The 24,244-nt window shown below is 57.1% G+C and overlaps 1 protein-coding gene across 1 annotated transcript in view; it reads left to right on the forward strand.

The window, feature by feature from the left end:
• The first annotated feature begins 16,839 nt into the window (after positions 1 to 16,839).
• FRMPD3 (FERM and PDZ domain containing 3) overlaps positions 16,840 to 24,244 on the forward strand; it is a 29,736-nt gene continuing 22,331 nt past the window's right edge. The window contains exons 1-9 of the mRNA XM_058814277.1: positions 16,840 to 16,942; positions 17,289 to 17,334; positions 18,375 to 18,479; positions 19,479 to 19,586; positions 20,067 to 20,198; positions 21,153 to 21,272; positions 21,389 to 21,525; positions 22,278 to 22,401; positions 22,983 to 23,072. Of these exons, the coding sequence (XP_058670260.1) occupies positions 19,482 to 19,586; positions 20,067 to 20,198; positions 21,153 to 21,272; positions 21,389 to 21,525; positions 22,278 to 22,401; positions 22,983 to 23,072 (708 nt within the window). The 5' untranslated portion in view covers positions 16,840 to 16,942; positions 17,289 to 17,334; positions 18,375 to 18,479; positions 19,479 to 19,481. The remainder of the gene's footprint in view (positions 16,943 to 17,288; positions 17,335 to 18,374; positions 18,480 to 19,478; positions 19,587 to 20,066; positions 20,199 to 21,152; positions 21,273 to 21,388; positions 21,526 to 22,277; positions 22,402 to 22,982; positions 23,073 to 24,244) is intronic.

Genomic DNA, 24,244 nt, shown 5'->3' on the forward strand with positions numbered 1-24,244 from the left:
GGCTGTGGTCAGGGATGCTCTGGCTCCCAGGGATGCAGGCAGTGTGGGTTTTGCACTGGAGCAGGCTGGGGCTGTGGTCAGGGATGCTCTGGCTCCCAGGGATGCAGGCTGTGTGGGTTTGCAGCAGACTGAAGCTGTGGTCAGGATGCTCTGGCTCCCAGCCACCAGCACGTGGGGAGCTTGGAGCTGACACTGCCTCATCACTCGTTCATCCACCTGGCACCCCTCCAGCTCAGGGACCTTGTGAAAATGCCTGGAGCACCAGGGGTGCTGAGCACAGCTCCTGCAGCCCCTCTGCTGAGGAGGTGGCATTTGTTGCTCCAGCACAGGAATCTCCTGCTTGTCATCAAGAGCAAAGGCCACATACAGCACCTGTGGGTCTCCCAGTCTCTGTGTGATTTGGCTGCAGAGCCCTGCTCTGTGGCTGCGTTTCTCTCCACAGAGAAAAGCAAGGCACAGCTTCCCAAGGATATTTCTGGGATTCACATTCTCTGAAGAGAAAGAAAAAACAATTCTTATCTCATTTACTGCTCCTGTGTTTTGGAACAAGTGGAATGCATTGAGGAAGATTATTTACCTGAAGGACTTTGCTTGATTTGATTCTGGTGTGAGTGTTTTGATTCACTGACCAGTTAAACCCACGTGTGTGTGTCAGGACTGTTGGCTGACAGTCATGAGATTCTGGGCAGTTCAGTGCAGTTGGTTGCTTATGCAGATTCAGTGTAATAGAGTATAGAATAATATAGTATAATAAAGTAATTAATTAGCTTTTTGATATCCATGGAGTCCAGCTTATTTTCTCTCCCTGCCTTTACAATGCTGCTCCTGCCTGCCCATGAAGGAGCAGAGGAGTCTCTGATCTGCCCATCCTGCACAGGGTGTCAGGTGTCTCTGAGGGGAGTGGGAAGCACATCTCCATCCCCAGCACGGTGTCTGTCTCAGATTGCTTTGCTCCAGTGTTGGTTGGTGAAGGCAGAGCAGTGGTGCTGTGGGCAGATCTGGCTGCTTCACTCTCCAGCAGCTCGAGGGCACAGGCCAAGGCTGGTGGCTCAGGGCAGGGGAGGGGATGCAGGGCTGTGTCCCACAGGACTCAGAACCCCACCAGCACTGGCATGAGGAGATGTTTGGCCCCATGCCAGCTTCTCTAAGCCACCACCAGCCATTATTTGGAAACTGCCCCTAGACCCTGAGCTTTGCATTGCGTGTAGCCTCCAACATGTCCTGACCCTTCTGTCTGCAGCAGCAGGACTGGTGGGGCTGTAAAAATGTGACCAGAAACCTGGGAGCATCTCATCTCTGCCCTGCAGATGTGTGGCACCAAAATGCTGCTGGGTGATCCATGCCCAGTGTGTGCCCAGGCTGGCACAGAGCCGTGGCTCCAGGGATCTGCTCCTCCTCCCTCCAGCACTGGCACTGGTGTGAGGATTTGCAGATGCTCTTGGCCACAGGGCTTTGTCTCTCCTCCCCTTTAATTGCCACAAGGATAATTGGGTTTGTGTTGAGCAGGGGGAGTCCATGAGCTCTCGTTCCTCTGCAGCACCCATGCAGCTCCCTGGCAGCAAGCTGAGTGCTGAGAGGGTGCCGGAGCATCCCGAGGTGGGAGCTGAAATCCTCCCAGCTCCTTGCCCAGCTCTCCCAGATGGATGTCCCCAGGATGGAGCTCACAGCTCCTGTCCACCCATGACAACGAGCTGCTGGCAGCCAGCAGGAGGGAAGGACCAACTGGCTCATCTGTGAGAGCATTTGATTGATGCTGTTATCGTTTTGATTACCTTTTTTATAGGCTAGCAGAAGGATTTTAATCTGAACAGTGAAGCAGGAAATGGGAGAAGCTGTGCCTGAAACATGACGAGGAGGCAGCGAGGGCTGGTGGCTCCTTGTGCATGCTCCTGGGAGGTGATTTTGGAGCTGTTGGCCAAACTGAGAGTGTCAGGTAGAGGCATTCCCGATCTCACAGGAGCTGTAGCTGCCTCTTGTGTTATTTACAGCACAGCTGGAGCCCAAGCAGCTTAACCCCACCCTAGAGCTGCCCAGAGCCAGGCACTGCCTCAAAGCATCAATCTGAGCCAGCAGAGGAAGGGACAGCGAGCTCTGGGGCCAAGCTCAGCTCTCTCTGCTGCTTCTTGTGACTCAGGACAAAGTCATCTGATGTCACGGCACCAGTGGCTAGGAATTGTCATTCTCCAGCAGTGCCAAGGTGACAGCTGTGGGGACCACGGGCGGTGCTGGTCCTGGCTCTGCAGTGCTCTGTGGATGTGAATGCTGCATCAGAGAGCTGCTGCTGCTCTGCTAACTGGGCCACCTCTCCTCTGAGGCTTCTCTGAGCCTCTACCAGTGCCCTGCAGAGGGTCCAACCTGCCCCAAAATTGCTTTGCTCCAGTGTCTGTTGGTGAAGGCAGAGCAGTGGTGCTGTGGGCAGATCTGGCTGCTTCACTCTCCAGCAGCTCGAGGGCACAGGGCAAGGGTGGTGGCACAGGGCAGGGGAGGGGATGCAGGGCTGTGTCCCACAGGACTCAGAACCCCCCCAGCACTGGCATGAGGAGATGTTTTGCCCCATGCTAGGCTCTCCATGCCACCACAGATGGTTCCTGGAGGGTGTTGCAGGGTGGGTGTGAGGTGGGCATGGTGCCTCCATCTCCATCCTTCCCCCCCTCACCAAAGGGGTGTCAGGGACAGACAGAGGTGATACAGAGACTCCATCCTCAAAAGGCATGAAAAGGCACTTTATTATTAGAAATCCACTGTTCTTATAAAAACATTGATGGACCTAAGTCCTGATTGGGCTTTAGGAATCTTCTCTCACCTACTGATCAAGAAGGGACAACTCCTTCTTATAAACATCTTTGACAAACAGAGATTGCCTGCCAGGTGCAGAGATTGAGATAATAATTGTTCTCTGAGCTTTCTCACAGTTTCCCAGGAAAATCCTGGGAGAGCTGTGTCTCTCTCTGTCCAGAGCATTTGTGATTTCCACACCCCTGTGCCTGCCCCAGCTCCTGGTGCTTCAGTGTGGGGGAATAGAATGTAAGAAAATAAAGTCAGTGCAGAAGGCAATCTCACCCCTGAGGAGTTGCAGCTGTGCCAATCCCCAAAGATTAGGGATGGCCGGCCCTTAACAGGCCACAGCTGTGTCCAGTGAGGATGAGTGCTATAAAGGAGTGGGTTAGGTGGTTGAGGAGAGAGCTGGAGTTTGTTAGTTGTGCTGTGAAGAAGAAGGAGTCAGTGCTATGAGGAGAAATCACCAAGAAGGTATGGAACTTTTGCAACAAGATGATAACAATTCAGTGGCAGCCAAGTGGCTGTTTCAGCCTGATCCCATCAGTTTGCCATGGTCTGCAAAGCCACGAGTGTCCTGCTGCAGAAGACATACAAGGAGCCAGGTGCCAAAAGCAGTGGCTGGCACCCCTTGGGCACTGCCCAGGGAGCTGATGGGGCTCCCACAGGTAGGCTTTGTGTGCTGAGGCATGGCAGGGGTGCCAGAGCCCCGTGGCAGGGTGGCTGCAGGGTGGTGTGCAGGAGTGTGTCGCAGCTAATGCAGTGTGACGCTTTGGCACGTCCTGCTGGGACAGCCAGAGCTGCCATGTCACCTCCAGAGCTGTCACAGCTGACACAGCACAGTGCTGGCTGTACACAGGCACTGAGGGGAATGCTCTCCCTGGGTGGGGAGGGAGAAGGGCTCTGGGCTTATTTGCATGTCCTCGGATGATCAGGAACATGTCACTTGCCACTGGGATGGATCCTTCAGAGACATGGAGCCAGCTGGGGTGAGGGCAGAGAGAAGGGGGGGCTGACATGCCCCTAAGCCAGGGAGGTGATGCTGAGCATCTCCCTTAGAAGATTCTGGCATGAGCAGAGCATTGCCTGCCAGCCCAGTGAGGGGTTTCACACCCACCCAGGCAAGCTGGGGCTGCCACAGTGCCCAAGGCCATGGCACAGGCTCTTTGGGGCTGGGGTGGTCACTGAGCCCCGGGGGATGCTCAATGGGGCCCAGAGAAGGCTCTTGAGGCACCTCCTGCCCAGCCCCACAGTTAAACCTGGAGCTGGATGTGGCACTTCATAAGTGAAATGCAGGAGCTGAGGGACACAGTGCTGCCTTTCCCAGCCCACTGCACTTCACCCAGGATGTGACCAGTGTCCTGAATGGACCACTGTCCCCTGGCAGGAATTCTGGGGCACAAGGTGCCCTCATGGAGCAGCCCTGGGGGATGCTTGTGATCCTGCACCTCCCATTTCTCTGCTCTTCCTGCTGCTTTTGATGCTCTCCAGCAGCACTGAGGCTCACAGTGCTGAAACCCTTCTTCTCAGAGAGAGAAACAAACGTGGCACAGGCCCAGGGGAGCAGAATTCCCGTGTGTCTGGGGAGGCAGGCACTGGAACCAGACAGGCTCTGACAGCTGCTCCCAGGTCTGCAGCGCCCCAGCAGCGTGTCAGCCACGCACAGCTCGTCCTGCACAGCATCAGCCCCCCTGTTCCTGGCTGCTTTGGCCATGATCAGCCTGTCCAGCTCCCAGGAGCTGCCTGGTTTCACCTGTCCTGGCTGGGAATGCATTTGGGGTGAGAGCTGGGGTGACAGCCTTGGGCTGCATCCTTGTGGGGCTGTGCCAGTCCTGGCAGTGGGACTGGGAGGCAGAATGTGTTTCCAGGCTGAGTCATGCTGAGGATTGTGTCTTGTGCCTTGTTACGGGTCCACTTGCAATATTCACTTGGCAGAATCAGCCCATCCTCCCTCCCTCCTTCCCCATTTGTGTGTCTGTCTGTCCCTCCCACCTCCTTCACGTAGCAGCAGAGTAGCACTTGTGGGGGGGGAAAAAAATTAATAAAATCTCTACCTGGAAGCTCTGCAGGCTGTAAGGTCAGGACAGCAAGCACTGCTCGCTGTGCAAGGCACGGAGCTGGTGTGCTGGGCAGGCAGGTACTCACCCAGCTGCAGCTGCAGGGCTGGACTTGGGGGGAATTGCATCCATGGGAGGGGGAGATGGTGGCAGGGAGATGGAGACACACAGCTCCTGTCCCCTATGCCAGCCAGAGAGCTGCAGAGAGGGACAGGGCACCTGCACTGCTCTGTCCCCCTCCCTGAGCTGTCTCTGCTCAGCTGCTCTGTGTCTAGGTTATTTTAGCTTTGATTCAGCTCTGAAATTGCCTTGGCTGAAACTCTGTCTCTATTGTTTTTGGTCTGCAGAAGCATCATTGAACGTGTCAAAAAGATAAATTGGAGAAAAAGAGAGGAAGGGGGGAACAAAGAGAGGAGTGCAGTGCAGTTGGTGAGGAGAGCCGTGCTGGTTGTGGTTTCCTGGCTGCCCCAAGCCCACACTCCCTGTCCAGAGGCAGCTCCTCGCAGCCCTGTCCCCTCCTCTGCAGGACTGAGATGCCCCTCCAGTGTCTCACCATCCTCCTTTACCTTCTGCCACAGGGCTTTTCCCCCTTGGCAGAGCTCATTTAGGCTGAGCATCTGTCCTGCCTGAGCCTTGTCTGGAGCATGGTGAGCACTCTGAGACCTCTCTCTGTCTCTGCCCTGCCTGGTGGGTCAGCCAGAGCACCACAGCAGGGCTCTGGAGATCAGAAGTAGATAGGATGGGCAGCAGGAGGGGTCCTGGGTGGGGCAGGGGCTCAGAGCAGACCTGTGTGTGTCCCCAGGGGTTTCACTCACTGGTGGCCCCTTGGGTTTTGTGTGCTAGAAATGGCTCCTGAGGTATTAAAAGTCTTTTTTCCCAGCCTCGTGACTAAAGAAGAAGTCAAGATTACTTGGTTCTGGTTTTCAAGGTTGTTTATTTTCCTTTATCTATAAAATTCTTTCCCTGGCTGAAGTCTGTCCTGCAGATTGGGTTGAGGCACACTGACCACCCTTGAGGTGGTGTTGGCTTTTTACACTGAGAACTACGTGTACTTTATTTACAATAATTTTCCAATACCTATCACCTATGTTAGACAGTCTGTCTCTACTCTAAACCAATCCAAAAGTGCCACCATCACAGCAGAAGATGGAGGACAAAAAGGAGAAGGACAGGACACGCTCAGATTCCTCCATCTTGCCTCTTGAACCCCCATTCTAAAACCCCAACATTCTACTTTTTCACTCTGTGATAAATTCACTATCATTCTATTCAAACTCTTGTGACTTGTAAATCCTCACACAAAGTTGGGAATTGTTTCCATGGGTTAAAATCAAAGGCTCAGGTGTTTATGACTCCATGCCAAGGTGTCTGAGCCCCCTGGCAGGGTCTGGAGTCCTCCAGGGCAGCCAGAGGAGTGTCCTGGTTCCAACAGAGGCCTTGTGCACATCTTGGGGTTCAGCCCCCACAGCACCTGGTCCAGGGTGCACAGAGCTGGGGAGGGTCTGTGCAGGTCTGATGGGTCAGTCTGGGCTCCAGCCCAGGAGTTCAGGGCACCACTGTCCCAAAGCTTTGAACAGGGCTCAGGTTTCTGCATGCCTGGAAGGATCAAGCCTGAGGGATGAGGTTTGGGGTGTAATTTGGTTCTGGAGGACATGGTGCTGCCCATGAGCCAGCACTGGGGCTGTGGCACTGAACAGCATTGCTGTAACACCTTCATAATTGCTAATTACCTTTGGGGAGGAGGGGGAGGCACCTGGGAAAAGAGCTGGCAGTGAGTTATGGGAGGTGGCAGGAGTGGTTGTTGCTGCTGCTGAGGATGTTGGGGCAAATGAATAACCTGTTAAATAAAATGTCAGCCAGGAGCGGATGGGAGCTGGCATTGCTTTTTCCGTTTGCACTTTGCAAAATGAATCTCCCTGTGCGTGGTTGATTTGCTTATTCAAAATAGGCCGTGGTGGAGGGGCTCTCCTGCTGAACCTGCTGGCACCAAGGGCTGAATTGTGTCAATTCCCTTATCCAAATGCTCCTCTGAATGGCTGCAGTAATCTAAGGACATAATCCATTGCCAGAGGAGAGAGGTTTTCAGAGCCTAATTCCCTTTGTTTCTGGGAGCAATGAGAATGTGAGAAATGAAGCTGAGAAATTGCCGTGGAGCTCCAAGCTGCAGCCCAGTGCTGGGAAAGGTGAAACCATTCCCTGCCCCAGTTGCCTTTCACACCTGCAACGGGGAAGATCGATCTGTGTGAAAACTCCAGGAGGCAAATACTGAGTGGGTTCCATTAGATAAGGCTGGTTTCAAATGGAAACTGATTTGCATGGGCTGATTAAGCTCATTACTACAGCAGGAACTCAGAAAATCATCAGATCCCTCTGCAGCAGGAGTGCTGAGCTCTGCTGCCATGGTGCTTGGTGTGCAGCACTGCTGTGCCTTCAGCAGCATCTCCTGGGGCTGCACACAGCACCTGGCCAGCACCAGCCTGAGCTGGCCAGCTTGTCACACCAATATTTATAAATGATTTTGGCTTGTTTAGAATCCTGTTGGGGCGGTTTTGTCATCATGGGTGCTTTCAAAGCGCTCTGGTGAGTGCAGGTCTGTGGGCAAAGCAAAGCTGTGGGCACCCACAGCATGTGGGGAAGGAGCTCCTGCCTCTGTCTCTGTCTGGTACCCAGAGGGCTGTGCTGGCAGCCCCTTCTCTGCCACAGCCAGGTGAGTGTGACCCTGGGGGCTGTGTGCCAGTAGGGACCAGCATGGAGCTGTCCTTTGGGGACAATGTGTGCATGCAGACCACAGGGAGCCGGGTGTCCTGTGGGGGACAATGTGTGTGTGCATCCCACAGGGACCTTGGGGCATGCCAGGAGCAGCTCTGTGTCCCCATGTCTCTTTCAAACTGAGAGCAGATTGATTATCAGGAAATAATTCTTCCCTGTGACAATGGGGAGGTCGTGGTGAGGGCTGCTCAGAGCAGCTGTGGCTGCCCCATCCATGGAGGTGTCCAAGGCCAGTTTTGATGGAGCTCTGAGCAGCCTGGTCTGGTGGAAGGTGCTGCTGCCCATGGCAGGGGGCTGGAACTGGATGAGCTCTGAGATCCCTCCCAACCCAGGCCATTCTGTGGTGCTGTTCCTGCAGCATTTCCCCAGGTGAGCAGCTTGTGGAGCCTTGAGGGTGAGGAGTCACAGGGCTGTACACAAACAGGTGCTGCTGCTTCTTCAGTGCAGCATTTGTATACCCACGTGTTGAAAACAGAGTCCACGTGGGCAGGTGTGCCTCTAAAAATATATATATATTTATATGTATATATACACCTGGCAAGTGCACTGCACTGATGAGCACACACGGACTCTGCAGTTTGCAAAGTCCTCTCCTCTCCCTGCACCCCCAGGGCCACCCTGGCACAGGCAGCAGGGCTGGGAGCTGATTGTGAGGAGATTATAAAGAGGAATAAACTAAGCCTCTCTGCTAGAAAGGCCAGGAGCCCCAGGCTGGAAGCATCACACAAAGGCTCCTCTGCTCTGGTGCATTTTCTCTTTTTAATGTCTTTGCCTTTATCTTGCATCAGCTCAAGAGCTTTGCTGAGCCCTGGAGCATGGATAGGGATCCTGGGGAAGGCAGGGGTGGAGAGGACTCTGTGTTTGTCACCTCCATGGGCAGGGTCCTGTGCAGCTCCTGCCAAGGCTGGTGGCAGTACTGGGGCTTGTTGGGACAGTCCCTGCTGCCATGCAGGTGAGCTTGTTGGGCCAGTTGTGTCACAGCTCAGGGGACCATCTCACCAATGCTGTAGCCCCAGAAATGCTCCAGTGTTTGCCACCTCTGGATGGGCTGGCAGGGCAGGGCTGTGGGTTGCTGGGTGAGCTTTGGGTCCAGCTCAGGCTCCCTGTGCAGCCAGGGGCTGTCCCCAGCAGTCTGGGCTGGGGATGCTGTTATCTGTCCTGCTGTTACCTGTCCTGCTGTCCTCCCTCCTTTCCCCAGGTCCCTTCCATGCTCTGTGCTAGGTAGAGATAGCACTCCAAGTCATCCACTGAGGAAATTGCTCACTGTAAATCCACACTGAAAGTCCTGGGATTCCTGAGGGCCCAGAGGAAAGTGCTTGATTGGATTTTCAAGCCTCCCTGCCAGCAGTGGGAGAGGAGGGCTGACAGCCTCCCTGAATCTTCCTCCCTGGTGCCTGGGAGGGGATGCAGGCTGTGCCTGCTCGCTAATGGAATGTAAAGGATGTGTAAATCTCCTGCCTTATTTAACTCCCCCCCTGAACTTTAGATGCAGCCATAAATTTCTCCTCCTGCAAATCTGCTGGAGCAAGGTGGGCCCTGGGTGCCCACGCAGGTGTGGGGGGAGCCATTCTGCTGGCTGTGCCATGCAGCACAGGCCCTGTCCCTGAGGGGCACGAGGCTCTGGGGACACACTGGCTGCACTTGGGGGCTCCTGCAGGAAAGGCTCAGTTTGGGTTCAAGCTGCCCAGGCCAGCAGAAGAAGTGCAGGAGCACCTGGGGTTGGTGTCATCCCCCTCCTCCCCACGGGGCCGGGGGTGTTTGCCTCCAGTCCTGCCAGGAAGCAAATAAAACACAGAGATCTCCCGAGTTACAGCTGCAGCAGTGACAGGCAGAGAGTGGCCAGGCTGTGGTGGGGATCTGGTATCACTCCAAGCCCCCATCATGCAGCTGAACATCACACAAAGAATGGAGAAAAATGCTGCAAATTTTATTCTATTGCTCCTTATCTCTGATTAATCCTCTTATGTGTTCATCTCATTTTATCCCAGTGTTGACTGTCTGTTTATTGTATTTCTGTAGTCCTCACAAAGACAAAAATCCCTCTGAGTCTTGCCTGGCTGGGCGAGGGGGGGCTGGCACCAGTGGAGCACCACAGAGGGGAGGACCAAGGCACCGTGCCCATGGTCACCACAGCAGATGGTGGCAGAGGAGGGGCTGGAAACCAGTTTCTCCCAGGCCCTAGATTAGTGCCCAGCTGCTTGGGCATCCCCAAATGCAAAGATAGATACCATAAAATCAGTTGTTTTATGGTGTGGCTGTGCAGCCTGTGCTCAGGGCATGTTCCCAGTGCACTAGAGAGGAGACAGGCTTTCCTCTTCACACCCCTCTCTCACTGCAGGCAGATTTGTCAGAGCCCTGCCTGTCTCAAGTCCCTCTTCTCCATCCCAGGCTCTCTCAGTTTTGCCAGCAGCCCCCTGGTTCTCCACCTGCTGCTGGCTGAGTCAGGAGCCTGAGCCTTCTGGGCCTGACCCTACTGCTAAAGGATTTTGCTTTGATTCTCTTCTCCAGCTGGGGAGAACAAAAATCCCTTAAACAGCCAAAAATCGTAGGGAAGGTTGGAGGAGAATTTTTTTACCTGAGTGGGAGCCCCTGGTTGAAACAATTTGGTGGAGGAGGATGGTGACTGTAATAGCATTAAACAGTTTGGAGGAGAATGGTGTTTGTAATGTGGTGGAGACTTGCACAGATGAGGGAACCCACTGTCTTCAGGGGGCATTTAGACAGGTTCCAGCACCCCAGCCTGTCCCAAACTTGTGCAGGCATGGCCAGGCTGTGTGAGTGAGCAATCTGGGGGTTGTCATCATCTCACACTCAGCATCCTTCTCTCCTGCAGGTGCTGAGTGCTGCCCTGGGACCTGAGGGCATCCAGTGGCACACTCAGCTCAGTCCCATCTCTGCCACACCCACGTGCACCTCAGGCAGCCCATGCAGATGCACTGTGCCAGCCAGGTGGGCTCAGGTTCTCTTTCCTGCTGCACATTGATGAGACAACTCTGGTGTAAATTCTCCCAGGATCTGGCAAGATACAGCAAGGAAAATGTGGAAGCTTCTGGCTTTAGTAGCTAGAAATTGCTTTTCAAACCCAGTCGAATTTCCAGCTTCCCCAGCATCCTGTGGCAGGGAGCTCCTGGGATTAATTGGTTTCTGTGTGGCAAAGTGCTGCCTTTTCCATGTGCCAAACCTCCTTCCACAGGTGCCTTCCAGTTCTCACCAGTGCCAGCTCCCTGCCCAGTGTCAGGCTGCTCTCAGGGACCACCATGGTCCCTCTGCTCCTTTCCAGCCTGGAATGCCAGGTCTCAGCTGGGGAAGGCAATATCTGTGTGTGTTTGCCTCTGGAAAGTGCAATACAGGCTGAGCTGCACATTCTCATCTGGCCGTGTCTCCCAGAGCTTGTTTCAGGACAGCCTCTCCCTCTGCAGAAGCTGCTTTTTCTGGTGACCTGAGCGTGGCTGGAGGTTGTGGTGACACACAGGGTCTTTGCTAGCCATGCTTATACTCCATTTTTTTGTAATTGGCATCATTACTTTGAGAATTTTTGAGCCCCTCTTGCCCCCAGCGCCTTGTTGAGCTGGCTCCACTCCTTGCCAGGGGGATTTAATTCCATCTCTGCCACCTCCAGGATATGACAGGTCCTGGGATTTCCAGCTAGCCCCCAAATCACCTGGCCCTTCAGCCTGTGTTTATCTCGAGGTGAGATGCCAGGAACATTTAAAAAGCTGCAGGCTGAGCAGCAGAAGGCTGCAGGTGCTGCCCAGAGCCAGGCTGCGGCTGCTGCCTCGTTATTTACAGCTGCCTTTGGCTGCTCATCAGCTTCTCCGGCAGCCCTGCTGGACACTGCTCACTGTCTGCTTGTCCCTGCTCTGAGAGCCAGGGGGATTTGTGCCCTCCAGTGGTGCCATCTGGTACCCACCTTTGTACCAGCAGCGTTCCCAGCTCGCCTGCCAGCTCCCTCTGAGGAGTTTCAAACTGCTGCCCAATCCTGACAGCAAATCCAGGCTGGAGCACAGGGGGAAAGTCGTGGGCCATATGGCAGAGCTGCGTGCAGGCTGCATTCTCCTGGCTGGGTCCAGGAAGGATTTCACCCATGAAGGCCAGGGTTATTGTGCTGCCCTGGTGCTGGTCTCAGCCAGGCTGGCACCCCTCACCCAGCTCTCCTCGCTGCAGTCAGCTGTTGAACACTGCCAGAGCAGGGGCAGCATTACCAGCCTGTCTGGGTCTGTGTGGCCAAGCACCTCCTCAGGCAGGACAGCATCTGTTTGCCCGTGCTGGGGGTGTCTGACACCTAAGCGTGGCCAAATGGCACTGCCAAGGTGCCCAGCTGCCTGCTGGGTGCAGCTGCAGGGCTGATGGAGCAGGCACACTGTGGTGGATCCCGTGCCAGCCTGCCCGGCCTTTGTCCCTGCTGTTGGTCCCCCCGTGCCCTGGCAGCCCCACGGCTCCATCTGAGATGCAGACTGGGCTGTGAGGCTGGAGCTGCCATATGTTCCCCATAAAAAGCCCTTCCTGGCCCGTTCCCTGGTGCTGCCACACGTGCCCAGGATCCCACATGCCTCACCAGCCACTCTCCAACTGCAGCCTGGCAGATGGAGGAGCAGCCATGGGCTTGCAGTAGGAGAGGCAGGACTCTGATTGTTCTTGGGTTCTTCACAGCAGCACAGGAAGGGGGAGGAGAGCTGGCACATCTGCAAACTGCCCCTCTGCAGAAGGGACAAGACCTTCCCATCCCCATTCCCCATCCTAGAGCTGAGCTCTGAGCTCTTCCTGGGCTGCACAAAGTGCTTTCACCTGGTGCACTTGTGTAAAGGCAGGTGGAAATGGTGTGAGTATCCTGGCTGGAGGGAGACCATGGTTCCTCCCAGGCAGGTGGTGCTGGTTTGTTCTGGTGGCAGATGGCCAGTCAGCATTGAGAGCAAAGGCAGAAAATGAGTCCTCAGAGGGAGCAGAGATTTATTGCGGTAGGAAATTAAAAACGGATGCGTCAGCTTTTGGAGTAACTCCTGTTCTGCCTTTATCTGTTTGGGGGGATGAGGGCTCTGTGTTAGCCCTGTTCATGGCAGGGGGGGACTGAAGGTGCTCAGGAGGCTGAAGGCACATCCCTTGGTGGTGGGTGAATCATGATGAGCAGTGACTGCACCGAGCTGATGTCTCTCTCTCCTTGGGAGGCAGAGTGTGACCAGATCCGTGTCAGCTCTGAGCACACGAGTGTCCCAGCCTCAGGAGTGGGACATCTTCATGCCACATCAGTCAAGACACCATGAAGAGCCAGGTGCTCCCACAGGGCTACATCCATGGTGGGCTCCTGCTGCTGCTGGGCACAGAGAGCTTTCTCCTGATAAATCCTTTCACTTTGAGCTGAGCTGTTTTCCAATGTGCCATGGTGGTCACTGAGGACGCAGGGGGGTGCAGAGCAGGCTCTTGGGCTGAGGGTGGGCAGCAGGCAGGTAGTGACACAGGCAGGGTGGGGACAGGGACACAAACAGCCACTGGCTCCCTGCAGGGGGATGGGGTCAGTGCTGGTCCCCGCCCTCCAAGGTGGTGGCAGTGTGGCCCCGGGGTGAGGCTGGGTTTGGGTGCTGCTGAGCTCCAGGGATTGTTTCATACCCTCACTCCCTGCTGCGAGCCCAGCCCATGAGCTTTGCAGCCCAGCACAGCTCTCTGCCCAGAAATCAAAAGAAGAAACACAAAAAAAATGAGGTTCTAAGGAAGTGATAGCTCCTGGGGTGCAGCCAATTACCAGTGTTGGGGAGAGAGCTGCCCTAGCCCCTGCTGCTGCTGGTTTCTCTGACCTCTCCTTCTGGTCCGGGGTGAGCACACGTTAATCCCTGAGCCTGGCGAGGGAGAGCTGCTGCGGGAAGGACAGAGCTCCAGCCTGGAGAAGGCATCTTGTACCTGCTGCCGAGCATATTACTGCTTCTCCAGGAGTGGATAAGTCCTGCTTAGGAGGACGCTCGTCCTCTTTTATTTAATTTCCTGGTAATGCTTCTGCAGCGTCCAAGTCTTATCAGGAGAGGAGCAGCTTAAGAGGCCGGTAAAGGAGTTTTTATTGTCAGTATCCATCCCTTTATTCCCCTTTTCCCTTTGACGCTGGATGGCAGGCTGGTTGTGGCTGAAGTGAGGTGTGCTTTCTTTTCCTTTTGTCTGTTAAAGCTGCAAAGGTTTCCCGGCTATCCAATTCTGATCCTAATTTGGGCTGCGGGAGCCGCCGCTGTCCCTGGTGCTGGGCTGTGCCTCAGCCGCGGGGGCGCTGAGGGTGACACCGACACCCCCATTGCACACATCTGGGGACACAGCTGGGCAGCTCTGCTCTGGGACTCGCCACCCACTTTGCTGTGACTCGGTGAGCAAAGCCCTGCCTCTGTTTCCCCGGAGCCATGCACTGAGCTCAGCCCCATCTCCGAGCATCCCAGCGCTCCAAGCCCTGCTGCTCATCCTCATCTTCATCTGCTGGGGGGCTGCAGTGGCTGTGGGCAGCACGGGTGGGATGAAAGGAGTGTCCCCTGGGAGCCAGCAGCTCTGGGGCCATCTGTGTTGTGGCAGCCAGCTCTGGCATCCTCCCTGGCCGAGACGCAGTGCTGCATTCAGCCTTTTCAGCCGCACACAATGGCCTTGGAGAGCGTTTGTTTGAGAAAATTGGCTGGATGGCGTGATTCTTTTTGTTGTGGTTGTTACTGTTGTTCTTTTGAATGCTCATGGGAGTAGCAGAGCAGCTAATGAGGTGGTGCAGAGACGGTGGCTGGGGAGATGCTCTCGGCGGTGCTTCCCTGCAGCTGCACTGTGCTGGGGCTGGCTCTGCTCCTGCTGGGAGCTCTGATGGGTGCAGCACTTCCCGAGCTCAGGGGTGCCCAAAGCCTGCTGCTCCTCACCATTCCCTGCCCCAGGCATCGCTGTTTCCTTCTCCAGCCATGTGCTGCTGCAGGCGGGAGGGGAAATGGCACTGGGAATGGTCACCTGGCTGTGGTGACACCTCATTGTCACAGAGCACAGCTCACCCATAGACAGCGCTGGATCCCTGACCCTGGGCAGACTCACCTGTGCTCAGAGCCCTCCTGGCTCCCGTGGCAGACGTGGCATTCTCCCTTGGAGGGTTTTGGGTGGTTACCTGGTTACCTGGGGATCAGGCTTGGCACAGGGCTGTCTTTGCTGACTGTGATATCCTCGAGGCCCAAGCTGTGTGTGCTGGTGTGGGGCTCCTGTCCCCTCCAGCCCCACGTGCTGTCCCCCTTGGCTGTGCAGCAGGTGCCAAACACAGTGCTGGGAGCAGCTAGAGGTGTCAGAAATGCAGACAGATAGCATTAGATGGATGATGCATCAAAGCCTAAACTGATAAGAGATGGAACAATTGGTGTGTTGTCAAAAGGCCGGGAAGGATCTCTGTTAAATAGACTAAATAGTCTGGACAGGAACAAGCAATGAGCAGCACAGGAACAACAGCACGTTCACCACTTTGTTTTTCTGGCTGGGCTGTGTGTGTTGCCATCTGTGCTGTGCTCTGTGGCCATCCCGTGGTGCTGGGATTGCTCCCCCGTGGCAGGCTCACAGCCTGGAGCCATGGCTGGCATTGCTCCAGGATGCCAAGGGCAGCTTTGACACGACCTTGCCCTGGGCTGGACCTTCCCATCTTCTGCTTGTCTCTATTCCAAGAGTCCCTGGACTGATGGTGGAGATTTGGTTGTAGCAGCACAGCTGAGCCTGCCTTAATCCCAGTTTTTAGACTGGCTAAACTTGTTTTCACTTATCTCTGATACTGTTGAGCTGTGTTACACAGCATGAATAAGCCAACCCTGGGGTTTGCTCTGAAAGCTCTGCAGAACGGCAGAGAGAGCTCTCAGTCTGCTGCTGTCTGCCCTGACCCTCAGGGAATGGCCAGAGCCACACCAGCAGTGGTTTACCCCACAGAGATGTCCCATCTCATGAGGGCAGGGGTGGCACAGTGGGGTGCTGGGAGAGGACAGTGTGATTCACCCTTCAGTGGCACCTTCATCAGTGTCCCCTGCCCGAGCTGCCGGTGCGGTGGCACGGTCAGGCATGGAGCAGCACGGCTCCGTGGCAGGGACAGGCAGTGAACAGCACGGCTCTGCAGGGAGAACGGAGATGTGGCCGGACCAGGAAGGGGCTGGGAGCGCTGCAGGGACAGTGAGGTGCTGGGAGAGATGTTGTGATTTTCCCTCGTGTGGCACCTCCATCAATGTCCCCTACCTGAGCTGCCAGTGCAGTGACGGGGACAGGCACGGATCAGCTCGGCTCTGCAGGGGGATCGGGGCTGTGGCTGCCCCGGGAAGGGGCTGGGAGCTCTGCAGGGACAGTGAGGTGCTGGAAGAGATGTGATTTACTCTTAAGTGGCACCTCCATCAGTGTCCCCTACCGGTGCTGTGGCACGGATCAGCACGGCTCTGCAGGGGGATCGGGGCTGCCCCAGGAAGGGGCTGGGGGCTCTGCAAGGGGGATCGGGGCTGTGGCTGTCCCGGGAATGGGCTGGGGGCTCTGCAGGGGGATCGGGGCTGTGGCTGTCCCGGGAATGGGCTGGGGGCTCTGCAGGGGGATCGGGGCTGCCCCAGGAAGGGGCTGGGGGCTCTGCAGGGGGATCGGGGCTGTGGCTGTCCCGGGAATGGGCTGGGGGCTCTGCAGGGGGATCGGGGCTGTGGCTGTCCCGGGAATGGGCTGGGGGCTCTGCAGGGGGATCGGGGCTGCCCCAGGAAGGGGCTGGGGGCTCTGCAGGGGGATCGGGGCTGTGGCTGCCTCAGGAAGGGGCTGGGAGCTCTCTGTCCCGCAGCCCCCGAGGGCTCGGAGCGGCAGGCAGGGCTCTCGGAGGGGCTCCTGACACGCAGCCTGTCCCTGTGCCTGCAGCGCAGCCATGTGATGCCGGAGGAGCGCGGTGGCGATGATATGGAATGTGGGCAGCTGCCTCCGGCCACGCTCCGACAGGTGACGGTCCAGCGCCACCCCCTCCTCGGATTCGGCTTCGTGGCTGGCAGCGAGAGGCCCGTGGTGGTGCGCTCGGTGGCTGCAGGTAGGGTGTGGGGCTGCTCCTGGACACGGCGGCAGCGTGCCGGGACACACAGCCCTGCTTCCCTCCCTGGGCTCCTGTCCTCTCCTGTCCCCTCTGCTGGGCCTGCTGCAGGGCGTCCTCCACGGCCACATAGGTGGGCAAATGCTTTGGGGATGCTTGGGACCCCCGTGCTTCCCCTCCGCCCCGCAGCTCCGGGATGCCTGGGTTGGCCCTGACCCTCTCTCCTGGCAGGCGGCCCCTCTGAGGATAAACTCCTGCCAGGAGACCAGATCTTGGCCATCAACGATGAGGATGTGAGTGAAGCCCCCAGGGAGAGATTCATCGAGCTTGTCAGGTGAGGACAACGCCCCTGGGGAGGGGCTCATGCCAGGCTGCTGTGCCCATAGTGCCCAAAGCCTCGCAGTGCCAGTGCGCACCCACGGCACCAGTGCTCACTGCTGGGTGGGGAACTCCCAGCCTGAGCAGGGGGAGACCCTTGAAGCCAGTGCCACAGCCATCCCCAGCTGGCCAAGAAGTGGGAAAGAATCCACAGCCACGTTGTCAAGCACCCCAAGGAGCCCACAAAGGTCCCGGCCAGCACTGGGCTGGAAGGGTGGGATGTGCTCTCAGTAGCCAGCTGCACATATTGAGGTCCATCACCATGAGGCCCCGTCCATCTTCATTTCTCCTTTCTGTCACAGGAACGCCAAGGACTTCATCATCCTCACGGTCCTGCACACCCACCAGGTGAGACTGGCAGGGCCATGGCCAGCTCCAGGGGAGCCAGGACAGGGGTCAGAAGCACTTTTGGACACCAAGGCAGGGTCCCTGGAGACCCTGAGAGACCTGGAGACCACTCAGGCAGCTCAGCTGATTTGTTGGGGCCATGTCCCAGCAGCCCAAGGCTCTTCCAGGCCGTGGGGTCTGAGAGCTGCCACGGCCCCTTGGGGTCATTGGCGTGCAGCATCTCCCTGTCCTTGTCACCAGGAGGGAGGGAGGGAAAATATCCCCATCCTGTGTGTGTGATGGAGTAACCCACCGTGCCAGGGGTGGCAGGGAGCGGTCACTGCTGGCCCAGGAGTCCCTGGGGAGCTGGAAGGGCTGGGGATGCTGATGGTGCCCTGGGGCACACTGAGCTGTCACGCCAGAGGCACAGTCTGTGCTTCACGGAGTCTTTAATGTTGGGAGAGAGGTGTGAGAGCTCCCCTGTGCTCCCCTCCTCTCCAGAAAGGAGATGCCCCACCCAGCACTGCCCTGTCAGGAGCAGGGGTGTGTGCCACACTCCAAAAAAGCTTTTTTCCTCCTGGCCCGGGTGGCAGCTCAGCTGGTGCTGGCACCATCAGACACACACAGACTGTCTCTGTGCTGCAGTGTGTGCAGCACTGCCACCAGAACATCCTGCAGGGGTGCCCGGGGTGCTGCCATCTCCCTGGGGCTGCAAACCACAACCAAGGGATTCATCTGTCTCATCCAGCTGGTGCCAGTGCCTCCAGGCAAGCCCTGGCTGACATCTGCTGGAGCTCAGCCTGCACAAGGGCTGCCAGGCACTGGGGTGCAGCCTCCCTGCCACACTGATGCTGCTGGTGTGACTTCAGGGGCTGCTGCTCATCCTTCTGGCCCTGTAACCACAGCCAAGGGGCTTTGCTTTCCACCCTCCCCATCTCATGGTTTCCTGCCCACTCTCCATCACCAGGCCGGCTCCAGAGGGGTTTCCTCTGTGTGTCTGCCTTTCCCCACACCATGGCTCCCAGGGCAGGCAGGTGATTTACCCAGTGCTCTCTTTGCAGTCCCCCAAATCTGCTTTCATCAGTGCAGCCAAGAAGGCAAAGCTCAGGTCCAACCCGGCCAAGGTCCGATTCTCTGAGCAGGTGACGGTCGGTGAGACAGACCCAGTAAGTCCTGCCTAGTCCTGCCCTGCCTTCCCCTGTGCTTCACCCCCTGAGGGGTCCCCAGGGCCTGTGGGGTAGTTGGGGGCCACAGGGCTCCTCTTGCCTGCTTTGGGCTCTGCAGGTGAGAGCAGCTGTCTCTGGAGAGCTCCACAGGGCTGATGCCCTTGGGCACAGTCAGTGTGTTGGGTCATTGCTGAGGGGATTTTCTGTGGTTATCCCCTGTCCCTCTGAAGGAGCTCCAAAGACTGGCTCAGAAACCTGGTCTCAGCTGAGCCCCCCTGAACACCCAGGCAATGCCAGTGCCTGCTCTAAGAAAGATCTGTGGCTTCCAGCCTGATCCCAAAAGCTTTGGGATGCCTCTATGTGGGGCAGGGTGACCAGGGCACTGCTGAATGGCTGTGGAAGCTGGAGAGCTACAGCCCAGTGCCTTTATCTTGTAATTGCAGAAAGGTTTTGTTAACAACAAAACAAATGTGGAAAAAAAACCCCTGTAAAGCGCTTCTAGCACGTTCTATTTTTAAGCAAAATCAATTAGGTAATTATCTGATTGAAAAGCTTCTCACCAAATAAAATCAGCCTTCTCCCAACTTCCTGCAGAGGGGATGGGCAGGGCTGAGGGGGGATAGGCTTGGGGTGAGGGTCAGGAAGGGGGGATCAGCTCTGAGCCACGCCAGCCATGCCTCCTGTCTGGGACAGCAGCTGGGGAGCGGGACAGGCTGCCAGGCACGGGCACTGGGGTGTGCTGGGCAGAGCCAGGCGCTCTGTTCCTGCAGCTGCTGGGAGCTGAGCAGGTGAATCTGTCAGGCAGCTCTAAATTGCCTCAGCTCTGCGCTTCAGAACGCTGGCTTTCCAGGGGAAATGTGCCTCTTAGCACAAAGCCCAGAGCAGCAGAGGATGCCACGAGTGAGTGCTCCATCACTGACACTCTCTGTCCCCGCCCTCCCTCCTCTCTCCGTGCCCCCCACCCTCCTCGCCTCCCCCTTTGCTGGCCCCACATGCCAGGACATGTTGAAGAAAGAAGCTCTCCTCCTCATTCCCAACGTGCTGAAGGTTTTCCTGGAGAACGGGCAGATCAAATCCTTCACGTTCGATGGCCGAACCACTGTGAAGGTGAGCCCCTCCTCTCCCCCGGGGCTCCGTGCTCTCCTCTCCTCCCACCTGCCCGATCCATTTCTGCTTCCCGAGCACGATCAGCAGCGCTGGGCTGGCTGTGAGCCGCTCTGGCATGATGGATGGCCCGTCTGCCTCCCCAGGCTGCACGCTCTGCAGCTGGCAGGGATGGGGCTTTGCTGGCTCTGCCTCTTCTGACTTCTCTCCCTGCTGTGAGCCTGCCCTCCAGCCAGGCTGGATCTCCTGTGAGTGCCCCTGCCAGGGGCAGTTCCCTCAGCACACCCAGGGTTAGCCCAGGCTGCTGTCACCTCCCACTGCACGGTCACTGGTGCCACCCTGGGCACCCTTTCAGCCTCATCCTGGCACTGCCCCGGCTGCCAGGGACTCTCAGGGGGCTCAGAGTGGGCTCTCAGCGACGTCCCAGCTCCCCCTTGGGAAGCACCAGTGCCTGGCACCCAGGGCTGTCCGTGGTGTTTGCAGGACGTGATGGTGACACTGCAGGACCGCCTGTCACTGAGGCACATCGAGCACTTTGCCCTGGTCCTGGAGTATTCCAGCCCCGAGCAGAGCCACCGCTTCCTGCTGCTCCAGGACAAGCAGCCCCTGGCCCACGTAAGCTGCTGGGGTGGGAGGGTGGTGGGATGGCCCCAGTGAGGGGCTGGGCACAGAGAGCCTCCCCTTCCCCCAGTGAGGGCTTGGATGGTGTAGGGGCACAGTTTGGGGTCACTGGGATGGGGCTGTGCTGCAGGCACAGTTTGGGGTCACTGGGATGGGGCTGCGGGCACAGTTTGGGGTCACTGGGGTGGGGCTGCAGGCACAGTTTGGGGTCACTGGATGGGCTGGCCCAGCCCCATCCCCAGTGGGCACAGCTGTGAGCAGCAGGTGAGCAGCACTGACAGCAATGAGCCATGGGGTGCCCAGGTGTGCTGAGCAACCACCAAAGGGAGCAGAGGGCACACAGGGGCAGGGCATCAACATGAGGAGTGTAAAAGGTTGGGCTAAAGAACAAGAAAGAAGAGATGCTTACAGCCTTCTGAAGTGACCTGATGTTACTCTGTCTGGGTTGAAGCCTTCTGAAACTATATTGTGATACTCTGTGTATTGTGGCCATCTGAGCTGTGACATGTGCTGTGACAGGCTGGGATTGTGCTGTGGGGTGTTCTGGCCTCTCCTTGCCTCTGCCATGGTCCTGTGGACTCAGGGGTGAAAAGAGTTGCCAAAGAGGGAGACAGTCAGGGTTTTATCTACCCTACCCTGACAACACCATGGAGCTGCTCTGTGCCCCAGCCTGGGCAGCTGCAGGCAGCACTCATGAGCGTCCTTGGCTGGGAGAGCCAATAAGACCAGGGATAAAATGGGGATCATGGAGCAAACATTAGCCTGAGTGGCATAAACCCCACAGCACCAGGCAAAGCTATCCCACCAAGGAAGGCTGGCATGTTGTTGGGATGAAAGGTGGTGCATGGAGGAGAGAAATCAAATATAACACCAGAAGAGAGGAGAGGGCATCTCATGCTCTGCAGCCAATGGTTCCTGGGCTCACTGCTCCCTCTGCTCCTGCCACAGGTGGTGCAAAGAACACACTACCACGGCATGAGATGCCTCTTCCGTGTGAGCTTCTTCCCCAAGGACCCGGTGGAGCTGCTGCGCCGGGACCCTGCAGCTTTCGAGTACCTGTACATCCAGGTGGGCACTGGGGGCTGCTGCTGCACGTCTGCCAAGGCTGGGCCCTGTGGTGGCGCCCCTCGGGAGGCAGTGGCTGTCCCTGGGGCTGTCTGGGGACACTCTTCTCCCTCCCACAGAGCCGCAATGATGTGATCAGAGAGCGCTTCGGCACAGAGCCCAAGCCTGAGATGCTGCTGGGGCTGGCTGCCCTCCACATCTACATCACTGTCTCAGCCACCCGCCCCAGCCAGAAGGTGTCCCTCAAGAACGTGGAGTGAGTGCTCCTGCCTGTCCCCTGGCTCCCACAGAGCCCTCCTTTGTTGTCCCTTCCCCGTGTCCCTGTGTCACAGCCATGTTTTGGGGTGTGGAGCATGAGATGCTCTGAGCTGGGTGGTGGCTCAGGGGCTTGGCAGCAGGGACAGCCACCCCTGGTCCCAGCACGGGGCTGTGTAAGGCCTCCTCACGCTGACACACAGCAGCCTGGGCTGGGGACACTTGCTGTGAGCCCAGGATCATTTCCACAGGAACCTGGGCTGGTTTTCCACCTGCACCCAAGGCAAGGAGAAGGCTGTGTGGCTGTGTAACCTCAGCCTGTCACCAGGGACTGGCTCAGCCCTCCTGTGGCTCCTGGGGGACCTAAACCCAGACCCAGTCCATCTGTGCAGGCTGGCCTTGCCCAGTCGGCACAGGGAGGAAGGAGGGAGGGGTCACCCCAGAAGACGTTTGGGAATTTGCCCTGCATCCCTAACTTTACATGAACATGAGTGGGAGCTGGAGTCTGCTGCAGAGCGTGGCACTGCTGTTCCCCAGCCTGCAGCTGGTGGCTGTGTCACCAGCCTGAGGTCCCATCCCCTTGGGGACCCGAGCTGGGGGCTGCTGCTGCTCCGGCTGCGGTGCCAAGGAAGTGCTGGTGTGGCTCCAGCTCCCTCTGACGGCAAGAGGATGCTCTGGGACAGTTTTATGTCCCTCTGTGCTCTCTGGCAGCGCCTCCGGGCTGGCAGCTCATGCAGGTTTCCCTCCCCACAGGAAGGAGTGGGGGCTGGAGCCCTTCCTGCCCCCCTCGCTCCTGCAGCTCATCAAAGAGAAGAGCCTCCGGAAATCCCTCTCGCAGCAGCTCAAAGCCCACCAGCACCAGCCTGGGGGCACCAAGGTGAGCCCAGCCCACAGAGACCCTGTTCAGGGCTGGGGGGTGGCGGCCTGATGTCCCCAGCTCCTCAGGGACTCATTAAATCCCCTGGGATGGGAGATAAATCCCACAGCCAGGTAGAGTCTCCCTCTCCTGAATCGGCTCTCAGGAGCTGATGTGGATTGCAGGGAGTGCAGTGAGGATCAGGGCTGAGATCAGCTGAGGCTTGGCTGAAGTGGCACACACCAGCTCGCTGTTATCTCTGCTCTGGGCTTGGAAAGCTCTGGAGGCAGCAGCTGAGCCACTGCCTTGGTCCCTGCAGCCTTCACAGCTCCCCGGGGAGGGAGGGTGGGTTGCACATCTCAGGGGGGTTATACACCAAGCACTGGGGCTCCTTCCGGGCTGTGCCCTGCTCTGACTTACCTCCCAACAGCTGCCCAGGCTGGCAGGGGAGTGCAGACCCCCCTCACCCCCGACTCAGACCCACTACCATGCCCAGAGCTGCCTGACAGCTCGCTGTGCCCCCCTAGCTGGGAGCCCCAGCTCTGCCCCAGCCTCCTGCCTCCCTTGCTGTGCTCACAGTGATCAGCTGTGTGTTTTGTCAGGTCTCCACAGCCCAGGCCAAGCTGCAGTACCTGAGGATCCTGAACGAGCTGCCCACCTTCGCTGGGGTTCTCTTCAACACCGTGGGACTGGTACGGTAACCCTGGGGGGTGCCTGCTCCTGCCTGTGCCAGGGGGGCACTTGGCTCCCACAGAAATCACTCCCCTCAGTGCCCTACTCTGCCCTGCTGAGCTCCAAGCCCACCCAGACAGCCTTGGATGCTCTGCTGTCAGCAGGTTGGGTTTTCAGATTTATTGGGTCAGGAGCTGCTCTGTTCCTGCAGCCTGTGGGACAGCAACATGACCTGCTCAGTGGAGCTGGAGGAGTTTCAGGCATGTGTTTGTAGCTCAGTCATCCCCTGGCACATCCTGCCACCCATCCTGGAGGAGGGCAGCTCCTGGCCAAGGCCACTGTGGTCCCTGCTTGCCCACAGCTGGGCTTGCTGCCCTGTCACGGGTGCTGCAGCCCGATCCCTGCCACAGTGATCCTTCATCTGCACTGCTCACCAAACCACCTCAGCAGGGGGAAAGCCACCAGCACAAACAGCACCTGGCTCAGCCCTCATCCCTCTCACTCCACTCCCACCCAGAGGTCCCCATGTGGGTGATATTGCCAGCTGGGGGCTGTGCAGCAATCACAAACAGGACAGCACTGTTGGGAACGTGCCTTGAGCTGTTTTATTTTCCAGCATCAGTCTCATTCCATGGTTATGACAATGGGAAGATGCCAGCAGCTCACATCCCAGGCAGCAGACAAAGAACTTAATGTTACAACTCACTTTTTAAGTTTTTTGACCAATCACACAAAGCAAAAGCACGTTGTCAGTAGTTCCATCCAACCACTATAAGCACAGGTACCTTCTGTTAAAGCAATGCTTGCTTATTTTGGATACAGTACCTGCTTGTAAGCCTTAAAACACAATGCACAGAGCTCCATTATTAAGCTTCAAACTTCTTAATATCTTGCTAGATAAACTTTTCTGTAGCTTAGGGAGTTATTCTAGACAAGTGTTAATACACAGACCATTGTTCTATTTGTCCTTGCTTTTCTACTTTTTAAATAATTTTTCTGCTGACCTATCTCAGGGCTGCTGCTTAGCTCTAATCACAGTTTTACTGTCTCTGAGGCCTGCCTTTTGCAGCTTTCCCAAAACACTCTGATTTTGTAGATTCACACAGGTGCCACCTCTCTGCCATCCCTCCCTTTACCCCCACCCATGGTCTCAGCATTTTCTGTGCTTTGCCTACTGGGTTCCATCTCTGGC

The sequence above is a fragment of the Ammospiza caudacuta genome, chromosome 14 (genome assembly GCF_027887145.1).
Source record: "Ammospiza caudacuta isolate bAmmCau1 chromosome 14, bAmmCau1.pri, whole genome shotgun sequence".
Classification (NCBI taxonomy): Eukaryota; Metazoa; Chordata; class Aves; order Passeriformes; family Passerellidae; genus Ammospiza; species Ammospiza caudacuta.